We start from the raw sequence: 15,343 nt of genomic DNA, 5'->3' as shown, positions 1-15,343 counted from the left end.
GAAAACAAAACAACCAAAAACACTGGAGCTCTGCTTTGTCCAGCGTCTCAGTGTTCACTGCGAACGGAAGATGAAGGAGGTGAAATCTGATCTGCACTAGCATAGCTAGCTCTCCTCCTCAATCCGGAATAGATGAATATGTGAGAAAGACTTTCCAGGTACGTTACCGTAGTTTTGTGCTGTGTAATAAGCTCTTAATAACACATTAGCGACTGTTGTAAAGACATCCACCAATAGTTAGCTAGGTAGCTTAGCTTTGTTGTGAGAAAACAGCTAGCAGGCAAACAGCTAGCAAGGAGTTGGCCGATGATGCGTGTCGTGTTTCCGTAGCTCTCTGTCACCACAGCTGCGGTGGCGGACTGTTCATCATCAACTAAAACTATTTATTTGATTAGCAGTTAATGTGTGGTATGATTTTTTGTTTTGTTAGTCCTGTGATGTTTTAGCTAGCTGCTGTTTTTCCGGGGGTGTTCAGTAACTTAACTAAGTAATTCTCTTGAACATCCTCAAAGTGGTTGTTGCAAGGATTTGGTGGTTTTAACTACAGCGTGTTTTACTGTCCACAGGCATGGTGTTAAGACAGTCGCCTGTAGTAGAAACTAAAAAGCTGCGTGATGGGCAATCAGGACTTGGAAGATGTTTTCGTGGCTGTTATTCGTCCAAAGAACACAGTCAGCCTCAGCTCAAAGGAGTACCGAGCTAAAGCCTATGAGGTAAGGACTGTGGGAGCAGCTCGCTTGCGAGACCTTCCTTTTAGCTTTGTGATTTTGATTTTCCACAATCATTTAAAGGGCTCATATCCTTTTTTCTTTTCCTCACATCCACTTATTACGTTTATGTACCAAAAACATTTTTACATAAACATTTTCAACAAGTTCTCCTTAGGCCATAGAAATAAACAGACTGTTTTCCTCATTCAAATCAGCTCAAACACACCTTATAACTTCAGTGAGAATAGGTGGGCCGAAACTGCTGTGGACCTAACAGCTGTATATATGTAAATGCAAAGGTTTTTGACATTAAATTCAGGCTGCTTTTGCAGCATAGTTTCCACATATGGACCGTATAGACTGAGGAGTGGATGACATGTTTTGATACCTTAACAATTATTGCATACTACATCAAACTCTTTTATTAAAAAAGGCAACAAAAATTAAGTTTTCCATGACACAGTCCCTTTAAAACAGCTCAGTTACTTTTGTTCACCAAGTAACAGTAATTTTAACCAACAAATTCTTACTTATTTTGTTCTTATTATGCTTGCAAAAATATTAAAACAATGTTACTTTCACAATTTTCTTATTAGATTCTTTTGATTGAAGTTCCGCTGGAGGGTAAGGAGAAGAAAAGAAAGAAAGTTCTTCTAGGGACCAAAATACACGCAGACAGCGACAAAACAAAGTCAATTCTTGAATATGTGGATGAAGCGACCAAGCCCATATCAAATAACCAAGGGATTGTAGGTCAGTATCATCTGTTTGTTTGTGGTTGTTTGCTAAAATTGATCATTTCATTGTCAAAGCCATATTGAGGCCACAGAAAGCCGCAGCAGATAATGTGTCTTGAATTTTACACAGAGAAAGGCAGCCAGTCATACCAATACTAATGATAAGTTGTGTCAGAAAACTGTTACTAGCCTAGTCTTTTTTAGCTTGTATCTTTCTTGAAAACAGCCAGTTTGTGAAGAGGTAGTAACCTGATACCAAGCGTGATAAGTGATGCTGAATGCTTTATTTCATTCGATTTATAGGACTAGGGTGTAAAAATGAGCTTAAACTTAGCTTATCGGCTCTCCCTCCAGTACCTCTGGCGCCAAAATGTAACTGCTGCACCATTTAAGGTAGAAGGGGAAAATTCAAACAAGAAGCTGGCGAACAAGAAGCCAACTTCAGAAGAAGCCTCAAAACATCCTATTCAGAGTTTTATGTACAGAGTTACCTACCCGACAAGTGTAATAGTCAAATATTGTATGTTGGAACATACAAATATTAATTAGACTTTGCATATGGTTTCTGTTGCAGGAAAGCGTGTAGTACACATGAAGAAATTTCCTCTAGATGGGGAGAATGAGGGAAAAGAAGCCTCTTTATTTATTGTGCCAATTAATGTAAAAGGTAAGATGACACTTTGTGTGTATGTTTATTCTTGGTATGGACAGTACTCTTATCATAGGAAAACAGCTGTATTTTTAGCTTGATCTGCCACATCCATATTGTACTATCAGTTAACATGAAACCCATCTCTAAAAAAATAAAAGTTATGTTCTATTATAATTGGCTTTGAGTCAACGAGTACAGATAAACATGTTGATGGTCTGTGGTAACTGACCACTTGCTACAAATGTGGCACATAGAGATTAGATTGAAAATGCTGGAATTTTCCTGAAATTAGAGCCATTTCACATATCAAATGCACCAGATAAAAAGACTAAGTGGACCTGAAATGACGTATTGCATGACTTTTTTTGGCAGAAATGAGTAGTCTGGGGAAAAACACAGTGCTAAAAATATAAGTTTTGATAGGAGAAATGTACTTTAAACTCCTTGTTTAAACTGTAGTCTCTCTTCCATTCCAGACAACAGCAAGCCTGTCTATCACCCTGGGAGTCCTAGCTTTTACTGTCTTCAAGACATCATGCGTGTGTGCAGTGAAACCAGTGCCCATTTCTCCTCTATTACCTCAAAGATGCTGCTTGGCCTAGACAAGTAGGTTTTTATCATCACACTCCATCCTCATATATGAGACCAGAAAATCACTGAGAGATGAATGGAGGGCATGTTTTCCATGCTTGTGCCTGCATTGCCACTCTGCGTGTGCCTCCATGTATTTTATGCTTGAGTGTCAGTGCAGATAAGTAATTTTCTGTGTGAATCACACATGTCTCATTTCACGCTGTGAAGTTATGCCAAATATGTTCCATGTGTGCAGAACTCATGACAGCTGGAATATAGAGTTCTTGATGAAGAGTAGCTAACCCACTGTGTGTCTGTGCTGCCCCCAGGTGGTTAGCAGAACAGCACAGTGTGCCGCATGCAATCCCTGCACTCTTCAGACCTGCTCCTATAGAGCGAGTGAAGACCAATGTGAGCAACCCGGCCTACACCACAGAGAGTAAGCAGAGTGATGGGCCGCTCCACATGGGCTACACCGCGCTGGAGATCAAGAGCAAAATGATGTCTCTGGAGAAGGCAGACATATGCATCGAGAATCCGCTCTATGGATCAGACCTGCAGTACACCAACCGAGTGAGATAAAAGCTCCATCCTAATATGTACCGTTTAAGGGTTAAGGACAAATATAGACTATGTAATGTAATTTCTTTACAGCCTGTATTTTACTTAGCAGCTTTTGTAGGGCTCATTGTGATTCTGGTATGCGTTCAAGCTAGCACACTCTACAGCACTCTTTGGCTCTGGAGGGCTGGGGTCGCGCACAGTTTGATGAGTTCTCTACTCAAACACACCTGATTGGAGCATGATCTAACAAAGCTGAATGTTGGGAGACTTTTGTTCAGTTTGTGTCACTACCACTTTGAAAAAGCAAATGCAGGAATAAGAATGCAAGTCAGACATCAGTAGTTTTGCACTGTTACTCTGATTAAACAAATCAGTAATAAGCGCTTACCCATCTACATAGTACTTTGAATGCACTGTGATGCTCGCTTGGAAAAAGTCACAGTGTATCTAAGAGTAGAGGAAGCCTCATGCTTATTTTATATAGTGATAGAAAACACAGTAGCACACAGAAAGCTCCAATTGTACACACTGAAATGGATAAAATGACTTTACTGCTGCTTTTACAGAGACATGCATGCGGCATAACTCCTCCATGAGTGACTTTTTTGGGGTGGGGGGCACCAGATCTCATCTATGTGGTTTATTGTCAGATTTAGTTGGTGTGTTAAAGCAGGGAAATCACCAAACTGAAGTTCAAGACCTCTGCTCTGCTAAGATATGACATTGTGTCCACAGCCCAGTTTAGTTTGACTTTCATTGTATGTGTGCGTGTTGTAATTATTATTTTTTGATGATGTGTAGGTGGATAAAGTCATCATTAATCCGTACTTTGGTTTGGGAGCTCCAGACTATTCCAAAATTCAGATTCCAAAAAGAGAGAAATGGCAACACAGCATGACCAGTGTGACTGAGGACAAGTGAGTGAATTAATGATACTGCAGTGTCCCACTAACACACATTCAAGCTATCAAGAGTTCTAACGCCCCTTCTATCAGAAGTGATTATTTTCAGAGGTTCAGCATTTTTCAAGGTGTTTTTGTGATTACTGTTGTAGACATGAATCCTTTTAGCGATATTGTGGTGGCAAAATCTCAATACCTCTGTGTCACTGTGATATGCAATTGCATTATTTGTTAATTTCTTTCACTATTCATTCATTCTTTAGTTATCAAAAGGATTTTAGAGCAGTGGCTACCTGAAGGATGTGAAAGTGCACAGACATAAGTTATGTAGTCATTCTAAAACACATCAGCATTGAAAACTCACTGTATAGTATCAGTGACTGTAATCACTGAACATGAAAAGCTTGTGAATAGCTTACAGATTTAGCTAGGATACATACAAAACTTTTAAACAAAAACAGGCTTATCGTTACTTTGCCAAAGTCTAACATTAGCTAGCTTATTGCGTGCTGTATATCATTCAGTTGTGACAGGGACTTACTCAACACTGCAGTCTGCATGCTACCATTGTGCTGCTGCCACTAAATCAAATATATAAGTAGATTTTTATTGTGACAAGTTCATCTAATACTGTGTTAGCTTTGCTCATGTATTATTGCCCTCTCTGTCCTGTAGGGAACGCCAGTGGGTGGACGACTTTCCCCTTCACCGCAGTGCTTGTGAGGGAGACACAGAGCTTCTGTCCAAGTTGCTGGACAGTGGCTTTTCTGTCAAACAGCTAGACAGTGACCACTGGGCCCCCATTCATTATGCATGCTGGTACGTTCTGTCTGCTCCATTTTCTCTCCTTGTTTAATCTTGTTTGTAATAGTGAGAATAAAACATCAGCTCTTTTATCATTCAGTCTGTTATTCCTTGGTATATCGTGTGTATTCATTAGCAAAGTGGTCGATGGAAAAATGTTTGCAACACATTTTAAGTGCTCCTTTTGTTCGCCACATCTGAACGACAAGTGGTACCCACATTGTGACTGTGATTGAAGAAGTGAATGTTGTGTTCCTGCAGGCATGGAAAGGTGGAGGCCACAAAGCTTTTGCTGGAGAAAGGGAACTGCAATCCCAACCTGCTGAATGGACAGCTCAGCTCCCCATTGCATTTTGCAGCTGGTGGAGGCCACTCAGAGATTGTGGAGCTCCTTCTGAAGCACCCTGAGATAGATAGGGTAAGTCACACTAACAGACAGAGCTTACAGATTCTAAGATCTAGTGCTTAGAACCAGGAGTGGGAGGTGTTAGGTTTGAGGTTCAAGAGAGCAGGTTAATTTGTATTTATGAATGTAAACTTAACCTTACTAATGCTTTTATATACAGCCACACCTCAATTCATTAATAAAGTCAGCGCATCTGTTGAAGATTCCAGTGTTATCATCTTCTTTTTACATTTTCCAATTATGATTACTGTTTTATGCTTTTCTCATCTAAAGCACATTGAGGACCAACAGAAGCGCTCACCACTTCAAGTCTGTGAAGAGAACAAACAGAACAACTGGGAAGATACTGTGAAACTCCTCAAACAAGCCAGCACCCAACCAGTAAGTGTGATGTTCCACCTTAGACATGAATTCATAAACCCTTTAGAAAGGTACAGTTGTCCATATATGTAGGAGTGTATGCACATAGACTTAAGTTCTGGTTCTCTATTTGTTGATGAGCCTGTCTGGAACACTTAAATTGTATCAAAACTGAGTGGTCTGTGTCTGTTTAAGTATGAAAAGGTGCGTATCTACCGCATGGATGGCTCTTACCGCTCAGTGGAGCTAAAGCACGGGAACAACACCACCGTCCAGCAGATCATGGAGGGCATGCGACTCTCGCAGGAGACCCAACAGTACTTCACCATCTGGATCTGCTCAGAGAACCTCAGTAAGTCCCATAGCAGCACCTTACACAGCTTACCCCTGCTTATCCGTCTGCTAGAAAGAATAAGAAAATCATAGTACATTACTAATTATTCATACTTTGTTTCTCCTCACTCTAACTTTACCTGTAACTGTTGTCATCATCTTTAAGGTCTGCAACTGAAGCCTTACCACAAACCCTTGCAACACCTGCGCATCTGGCCTGAGATCGTCACAGACCTGACCGCACTGGACCCCCAGAGAGAAAACCCCCAGCTCTTCCTACGCAGAGATGTCCGCCTGCCACTAGACGTTGAGAAGAAGGTATTATACAAATCTGTTGAATTGTAAAATGTCTCTAGGATTTCTAAGTACAATGCCAGACCACTTATCCAGTTGCTCACAGGTCAGCAAACTTTGCTATAAATATAGTGCAGAAGAAAAATTAAGGAAAAAAGGCATGAGGCTTTTTTACATGCATATCTCCTCCAGGTTGAAGACCCACTGTCAATCCTCATCCTGTTTGATGAAGCACGGCATTTCCTTCTCAAAGGCTTCTTCTCCTCACCAGATAGCAAGCTCATTACTCTAGCTAGCCTTCTTCTGCAGATCATCTACGGCAACTACGACAGCAAGAAACACAAACAAGGCTTTCTGAAGTAAGTCCCAGCTTATGGAGCGTGCTTAAGTTAGCAGTACTCAATTTTCCAAATTCCAGTCATGTGGAAGCATTGTTCTCACTCTCACTGTTTTCAACAGCGAAGAAAACCTGAAATCCATAGTTCCAATATCCAAAGTCAAGAGTAAAGCACATCATTGGACTAACAGGATACTTCATGAGTATAAGGTAGATTTGAATTTCATAATTCAAACATTTTAAGCTTTTCTTTATTGTATGGTGGGACTTGGCACTTATTAAGCACTGCATTACCATAGTTTAGTAGAGTATCCCACTGGGTTTTTCATGTTGATATAATACTGAGTGCTAATCTAAACTGGCATTTGTATGATTGGGGTTTTTAGAATCTGAGCACCAGTGAGGGGGTGAGTAAGGAGATGCACCACCTTCAGAGACTCTTCCTGCAGAACTGTTGGGACATTCCCACCTATGGAGCTGCCTTCTTCACAGGCCAGGTCTTCACCAAGGCTAGCTCCAGCACCCACAAGGTCATCCGTGTCTATGTGGGTGTCAACACCAAAGGCCTACACCTCATGAACATGGAAACTAAGGTGGGGAAATAACTGATAACATGTTTGTATTGGAAAAGAATTTTAAAGATCTAGAGAGAATTGGACTCCTAACAACAGTGCAAGACCTGGTAAACCACCAAAACTGTCACCAACAACAAAAATAAACAACTTGTACTTAATGGTCATTTTGACTGTAAATTGTAAATTAAATGAAGGGTGGTCTCTGAAGGGTGGTCTTTGATCATTGACAAAATATGAATAGGAAACATTCTGCTTTATTGTGTTCGGTTGTATGGTACCAATGTACAAACGTATTGAGATACAAGTATCTCCAGTATGTTAATGTCTGTTCACAATTCACTTAAGCAACTGTAAATGACTCAGCAGAACTAACAAATAGGGATTATGTTTAACAGAGGTATACATTAATTTCACTAGTCTTGACATTACGTCCCTAATCCACTGAAGAAAGTGGTGGGCTTTGCTAAGCCTGCAAGCTGAAAGAGAAACAAAAGAAAGTATTTGCTTGGTGATCTACAGTCCTGATCAAAGACCACCCTTCAGAGACCACTCTTCATTTGATTTACAATTTACAGTCAAAATGACCATTAAGTACAAGTTTGGTGACAGTTTTGGTGGTTTGCCAGGTCTTGCACTGTTGTTAGGAGATCTTTGAAAGTTTTTGGAAATCCAGTTTTGGAAATATCTTTTCACTTATTGGCTCGTATATCTGTGTAGAAATATTGAATAACTTGTGCTTAACAGCCATTTTGACTGGAAGTTAAATAAATAAAGAGTGATCTCAGGTTCAATTCCATTTTATTGAGTTAAATCTCTTAAAACTCTAAAGACCCACTGGAGGGTCCAGGCTTCTCTTTCTCACTCTCAGAGCTGCGTATTAGTTATATTCACAGTAGTCACTGAGTGAATCATCTTAGGTACTGGATAATAGGTCTTAACAGTAATAACTGAATAATAAACCTAGAGTTTAAGGGTTTAATAGGTCATGATGAGCATTGACTCCAGCTCCATCTTGCACCCTGCTTATTTGTTGGTGTGGAAGCCCAGTATGTGCACTTCAGATATTTCCTGAGCATTAATAATGCAGCAGGTTAGATAAACCTAAATCCCCCTTATTGACTATTGTCTAATGATTAACCTCTTTTGTGTATAAGTTTGATTTATTCCAAATTAAGGATGTAACTGTATAGCGTCTTGAACAGTCATAGTAATAGAAAAAAGGTATTTACATGAATTACATAATCTAGGCATCTAGTCATATTGACTGAGCTAAACGAAGAAATCTGTTTGTGTTACATCAGTATTTCCTCTGAAAGACCTGGATTCATTTTTCCCTATATGCACCAGGTGCTCCATCTCAGCCTTGAGTATGGAACCTTCATGTGGCAACTTGGCCAGGCTGACCAGTACGTCCAAATCCACAGTCTAGAGAACAAGAAGAACTTCATAGTGCACACCAAACAAGTATGAAAGACTTTTATGTACTATACTTCTAGAAGTAACCTTTCACTTTAGTGAACATACTGGATGATGCAGCCTTTGAAATGGTGAAATGGATTGAGAATGTGTTCCTGTATCTTCTCCACAGGCCGGACTTATTGTAAAGTTGTTGATGAAGCTGAGTGGCCAGATTACTCCGAATGACAGAGCAGTATCAGACAAGTATGCATACGGCTAACTCCCGTTATCGTCAGCGGGGTCAGAACTCCTGTTGGGCTTGCCTTGCCTTATTGAGTTTTTTTGCTTTTGTGTTTTTACTACGTTTTATGACAAAGAAGTGTTTTTACTAAAATTATGTACCTTTGCATTTAATTTTGAAAGTAATCTATTTTTGACATATTTTCATACTGTACATGATATTCTGTTTGGAATACATTTTATAATAATTCATTTGAATTTATCACCATTGCTTGTAAATATTTGTATTTAATGGTTGCATTTTAATAAAAGGAATAATATATCACAGACAGATGTCCTTTGCCTTTTTTAATTGTTGGAAATAGATCCTAGTCAAAGTCCAAATGAAATAAAATTGCAAGCCTCAACCAGCTGCATTTACCACCCACTACCAGTAAGGGGCAGCACACTTACAGACACATGGAGGGACCTAGAACTGACAACTACTCAAATCACTGAGAAATGTGTTTGTTTTCTCTTCTGAAGGTTCAACATGTAGAATGGAAGCTTAGCGTAAAATGCATTTGACCTTGACAGCTGTGAAAATCTGCAGCAATCACTTAATCATCACATGGTTTAATGTTACCTCTGTTCAGAAGCGGTGTTTTTAGAGCCATTGTGTTTTTTGTCATCACAACATCTGAACAAAAGTCCCAGCAGTTTCTCTCTTACAAAGAGGAATGGCACCTTACAGCTTCACTTGTCACAGATGAGTGACTGCCCTGTAAACTACATTCTTCATCTTAATACAATTGCATTCTATGAATTATTCAAAAGCAGCAAAAAGGCATGAAATGGTATTTACATTCACTGAGCACTCACACTGGACCGTTAGAATGGAGGCAGTCCTGCGGCCGATAAATGTCTTTCTCTCGAGTGCCACTGTGAGTTTAATGGTTGGTCATTCATCTTCTGTTATATTGTCATGTTTTGCTCTGCTGATTGACCTTAAGGCTTAATCTCACATTTGCACATGCTCTAATGACCTCAGTGCAAATGTCACAGTATTCTGCACCACAATTAAATCTCTCTCTCTCTCTCTCTCTCTCTCTCTCTCTCTCTCTCTTGCTCTCTTTCTGCTTGAAAAGAAGTTGCAAGTTTTATTCTTTCACTTTAATGGTTTCTGCAACCAAAAACTACAAAGACCCTGGTGTAACAGTGCGTTTCATTTGAGTCTCATATGAGTAATATCTCTAAGACTGTGTTTTATTACTTGAAAAAAGTAATGCTATTCATACAAGACGCTGAGAAATTTGTTCATGCTTTCATAAGTACTAGATTACACTACTATAACTTGTTACTGGCTTGTTGTCTCTCTAAATAGGTTCCGACTAGTTGAGAATGCAGCAGTCATACCAGAAAAAGACAGTTTGAGCATATTACTCTGGTCTTATTCAGTTTACACTGGCTTCCTGTTAAGTTCTGCATTGACTACAAGGTTTTGCTTATGACATTTAAACGGTCTAAATGGTCTAGCTCTGACATATCTCGCTGATCTGTTGAAGCCTGTCCAGATCACTCTGCTCAACTGAGCCAAGTTTACTGCAAATGCTTAGGATTAGAAAAGATACATTCAAAGGAGATACAGAATTAGGTTAAAACCCCTAAATTCCAAACAGGCACAAAGTTTTAATATACACTTCTATAACATAAGAAAAGCTCCATTAGTTTGCATTGAAGTCCCTGTAGTTAATGAATAATAAGCCTTAATGTTTATTGACTTTGGATTGTTAAGGGGTTAAAGAGATACATTTTCAAATGTTTTCTTAAATGTGCACTTTTAGCTTGAATTTCTAATAAAAGGTGGAACTGAGTGTCACAGTTTAGAAGCAGAATTAGCAAAATCAGTCTCTCCATGTTTTCTGTATTTGGCAGAGGGTATTAGCAGAGAGCCAGTATCTACAGATCTAAGATCACATGCTGGAACATAAACAGACAGACATTCTGTGGGGTACATAGGTGCTTTAAGGTCATTTAGAGCCGTAACAACTGCTAGTACAATCTAAAATTCTATCCTGAACAGTACAGGTAGCCAGTGCAGTTCTTTCAAAACAGGAGTGATATGGTCTCTCTTTTGTGTTTTTGTAAGGATCTGTGCTGATGCATTTTGTATAAGTTGTAGAAGAAGTATTGTTTTCTTAGGAAGCCCAGTAAAAAGAGCATCACAGTAATCAACTCTGCTTGTAGCAAATACATGAACAAGTTTATCAGCTTTTCTTTTGCTTAAAAGTGTTGTGGCTCATTTTCTCCTGTTTGTAATTGTGCTGTTATTTAACATAGTTATTATTTATCTTTATGTTTTTTTGTTCATATCCAAAGTGTTAAATATTGCTATGCAGATGGAGATGTATTATTATTATTACCGAAAGTAGTAGTACTATTAGTATTATCATTACTATCTCCCCTTTCCTCTCTCTCTGTCTTTCTGTTACTCTGCTTTTCTCTCTCCCTTTCTTTTTCTTACTCTCTTTGTATCTGGTTCTCGCACTTGCTCACTCGCTCACTCTCTCATGCTCTCTCACTCTCTCACGCTTTATAATCCAGAAGATTTGCACAATGAGCTTGATATTAGAAACCATTCATGCTCTACATTACAAAGCACAGGGAAACTGCCCTTTGAACGCCTAACAAGCTGTCCGCAAGTTGAAATAAAGGTGCCTCCACCCATCAAGTAGGGTTTTCCTTACAATTCCCAGATCTCTCTTTCTGTTCCTGACAGCACGCCTGGAAAAGAAACCAATTGGGAGTTGACCGGTTCGGTCAGTCTTGGTGCCTCGCTTCCTTCTCCCAGCTGCTTTCTGGTAGTGAGCATTGGTTGCACCCTAAAAGAGAGCACACTGGAGTACTGTTTCTGTTTCCAGGGCTGGTGTCAAGGCTGCCAGAAAGCTGTGGATTCATTGCCCTGAGGAGAATGCACTTACTTTATACCCAGAAGTGTTAATTCTGTTTCCCTGCAGCGAGCTTCACAGTGTTCTATTGAAAGAGCGCAGGACTCCAGCTTCTTAACTGCCGACTTGTCTGACGTACGGCAGTGACGAGCAGGGCCCTTTCAGGCTGCAGACCCCGCCTAAAGGTCAGTGGAAAACTAGCTGTCGAGACACTGTACTCCATCACAAAGACTCGACTGAGATCTCTCTCACAGCCCATTTCTCACACAAAGGCTGAATGGGCTCGTAGTTGGGGGTGAGTGAAAGACAGAGAGAGAGTGAGAGTGAGAGAGAGAGAAGAAGAGAGGGAGCGCGAGAGAAAGGCCCCCCCCTGCACCTTTTCACTTCTTTGGGACGCAACAATGGCCTTTGTCCACAATGTCCCTCCATTCTTATTGGGGTTACTGCAGGGAGGGGAGGTGGTGGGGCTGCTTCTCCATAGTAACAGTGACAAAACAAGCCAGCCGAAGACGGGAGAGGGACTTAAACACTTGCTGCTCACCACTGACAGATCCTCTATGTTTCAGTGAATAAACCTTAAAGAGCGTACAGGAGAAGAGGAAGAAAGGAGCACCACAGTGAAAGAAACGTGAATATAAGGTACAAGATCTGCAAGACAGGAGAAGAAGAGGTGAGAAAGGATAAGGACAAAAAAAACCCTGATGAAAGACACTGGACCGAAGATGTGCATGTGAGTAGTGGAAAAGCAGGCAGTCCCCTGAGGAGGGCCAATAGTGGCACCACCACCAGGGCATCTTCGCACACAGCCCTTGTTCAGTGTTCTTGCTCTTGTGGACATCACCATGAACCCGGAGACTCAGTACGAGGACTCAGTGTCCATTATGGTGTTGGAGAACATCAAGAATAAACTTCTGCACGCCTTCAGAACGACAGCAGAGCCAAGAGCCTCCTCTGAAAGCAGCACAGATCCGAGCAGCGTCGGCAGGAGTTTGCAGGCTAATGAAGAGCTACGCAGAGCCAAGATAGATGGAGCAATTAGCTGGTTACGATCAGAACTGGTAAGTTGGTTGCATTTCTTCAGCTACAGGTTAGCAGCCTTTCTGAGGTCTTGCAAATTCATATGTGAGGATCATGCTAAACTCTAACTCATGTCTTCTGGGCTGGATGTGGAGCATCTTCTCTCTTCTCTCCTCCCCATGAAAAGCACATTGTGTTACTTACTTCAGGTTTTTTTTATTCTGGAGGGTAATAACTTCTCCATAACTGCCACTGGGGCAGCTGAAGCTTAAATGATGAATGTTGAATTGTATGAAGAAAGCAGGTCTTTCCAAAGCTCCTCTGTCCAAGAATACAGCAATTTGGACACTTCACAAATGTTCATTATGCACTAGACCAGAGGATAAAGGCTATAACCATTGATAGTTCTCTTATTGCCTGGCAAGAACTGTTCACTGTAGTAACACTTTGTGTGGTTCACACTGGCTATGAGCTTTTTCAGATATAGTTCATCATGTTTTATATTGAGTTATTTAATGCTCCAGTAGCTACACTGCTTTGGTGTTCTTTTATGTATGTGTAATACAAACAGACAATCAATCAATGACACTCAATAATAAATGTTTTATATATCTGAATTGTAAAAATTAAATTAATTAACAAACAGATTTTAGGCCTGTTTCTCAGAGTTACCAAGAAAAGAAGATTTAAAAAAATGTGAACAAGTTAACCTGATCGTGAAGAGCACAATGCATTTTAGCAATGCAGTTCAGCTCACTGAAGGTTGTGAATAACTAAAGCTAATAAAAAAAGCTCAATCTTTCTTTTTCATGAGCCTTAAAATACTTCTTTAGAAACTCCACAGGGCAGGCACTGTTGCGTCCTGAACTGACTGGACTGAATGCTCACAGTGCTGAAATGCTTATGTGTTCTTAATGTCATTAATATGCAGCTGGAGATGCGCTTGCAGGACCGGCAGCTGGCTCAGACTCTGCTGGGCCTCAACACGGAGATCCAGAGACTGCGGCGGGAGAGCAGCCCAATTCTGCTGGACACTAACAGCAGCGACCAGCACTGACCATGCACCAAAGAAACAGAGATTTCATCCATCAGCTGAACAAATGGACAGTGGTTTAATGTTGTCTCCACAGCTCCATTTCCTCTGCTTTTTAAAATACTCTTCAAATAATGTTTCCTAAATGGCTCTTGGATTAGATGTACTGTTCTGGGAAAAATCTCTAAAAGGGAATTCAACTGATTTTCTGCATAATTAAACCGATAAGATGTAAACAAAGTTGTTCAGATGTTTGATGTGAAATGCGTCACTCTAGAGAAACTTACATAGTTCATGGTGTTGATAGGAACCAGACGTCTGAAGAGTTTAATGCCTCTAAAAGCTCCCTCACGGAAAGGTATTACATGAAATGGCTATGAATACGCTACCAGGTGCCTGACACAATGTACAATGATAGTTCTGAGATAAGATTCTGACCTAAAGCATTTTTTTAAATACATCCATGTCAGAGAGGTACATGCAGGGTGTTGTAAGGTAAAACAGTACTCAAAGGAAACACATTTTTAAGGATTTAACATTTTCTTTATCAATTTTATACAGTAAAACTCAGAAGACCTGGCTCCAGTAGGCATTTTGGATGGTAAATAAAATGGCTATACTTGTGTTGTAGACATCAGACCTGTGATTTCTTATCACCTCCACTGATAGCAAGTCTAGAAAGATTTCACATCCAATCACTCTGAATGACTTTGTTTTCAAAGACTGGATTATGTAGAAATTTTTAAAAAATCCTGGCAATTCCCTTTTAATTGATATAAAATTTTCATTGTTGTCCAAAAAAACAATAAAATTTTTATTTTTCAGCACAGCAGTTGTCCTTTACATTGTGTGAAAATTTCATGATGATTGCACCAATAAAAATGCTCCAAAATTGCTTGGAAATAAACTTCTTTAACATACATTGAACGTAAATTATGTTTTGCAAAGTTACAATTTTGGAGATACTTGTTTTCCTTTGGACAGCAATGCTTTACATAACATGGAGGTTCTTTAAATTTTTAAAACGTTCTTCACACTCACACATCTCATTTACAAAAATAATTCTACTGCAATTCTACTGAAAGGTTGATTAGGGAACCAAAAGTCGTTCCTCTATGGCATCGCTCTAAAGAACCCTTTCTGGCACCTTTCTTTTATAGAGTTTGCTCTTAACTAAGAAATTCCTTTCTTTGCATGTTATAAGATTGCTTATGAAACACATGAAGCATGCTTTATTATGTAACAAAAAATGTACGATAAATGAAATGATGAGCATGATCTTGTTCATTGTGAGATTGTCTGATTACAATCTGAACGTAGAAATGATAATATGCTGTCATACTGTGTGTGCCATAATATACACTGGTGGCTTGTGTAAAAAATTCAAGCAGGACAATAATTTACAGGGCAATATATTGTCGCTGTCCAAAAAAAAGTCTCCATCTCCATTTTTGTTGATTCTATCATTTTTCTGTCATTTG

At 39.7% G+C, this 15,343-nt stretch overlaps 2 protein-coding genes across 2 annotated transcripts; both read left to right on the top strand.

The window, feature by feature from the left end:
* Positions 1 to 16: 16 nt before the first annotated feature.
* krit1 (KRIT1 ankyrin repeat containing) lies at positions 17 to 9,212 on the top strand. Its single transcript, XM_036566623.1, has 17 exons — positions 17 to 158; positions 567 to 713; positions 1,307 to 1,463; positions 2,022 to 2,114; positions 2,576 to 2,705; positions 3,002 to 3,245; positions 4,038 to 4,153; positions 4,814 to 4,957; positions 5,204 to 5,360; positions 5,622 to 5,729; positions 5,904 to 6,060; positions 6,208 to 6,359; positions 6,528 to 6,694; positions 6,795 to 6,882; positions 7,059 to 7,265; positions 8,595 to 8,711; positions 8,836 to 9,212. Exons 2-17 carry the CDS (start codon positions 615 to 617, stop codon positions 8,923 to 8,925), a joined length of 2,226 nt encoding a protein of 741 aa, XP_036422516.1. The 5' UTR covers positions 17 to 158; positions 567 to 614; the 3' UTR covers positions 8,926 to 9,212.
* Positions 9,213 to 12,054: 2,842 nt separating this feature from the next.
* LOC118805065 (protein FAM167A-like) lies at positions 12,055 to 14,155 on the top strand. Its single transcript, XM_036565670.1, has 2 exons — positions 12,055 to 12,870; positions 13,761 to 14,155. The coding sequence occupies exons 1-2, from the start codon at positions 12,655 to 12,657 to the stop codon at positions 13,884 to 13,886; spliced, it is 342 nt and encodes a 113-aa protein (XP_036421563.1). The 5' UTR covers positions 12,055 to 12,654; the 3' UTR covers positions 13,887 to 14,155.
* The last annotated feature ends 1,188 nt before the right edge of the window (positions 14,156 to 15,343 follow it).

This window comes from Colossoma macropomum, unplaced genomic scaffold (assembly GCF_904425465.1).
Source record: "Colossoma macropomum unplaced genomic scaffold, Colossoma_macropomum, whole genome shotgun sequence".
Taxonomy (NCBI): Eukaryota; Metazoa; Chordata; class Actinopteri; order Characiformes; family Serrasalmidae; genus Colossoma; species Colossoma macropomum.
The sequence above is the reverse complement of the archived record's forward strand: the minus strand, read 5'-3'. Positions and strand labels throughout refer to the sequence as shown.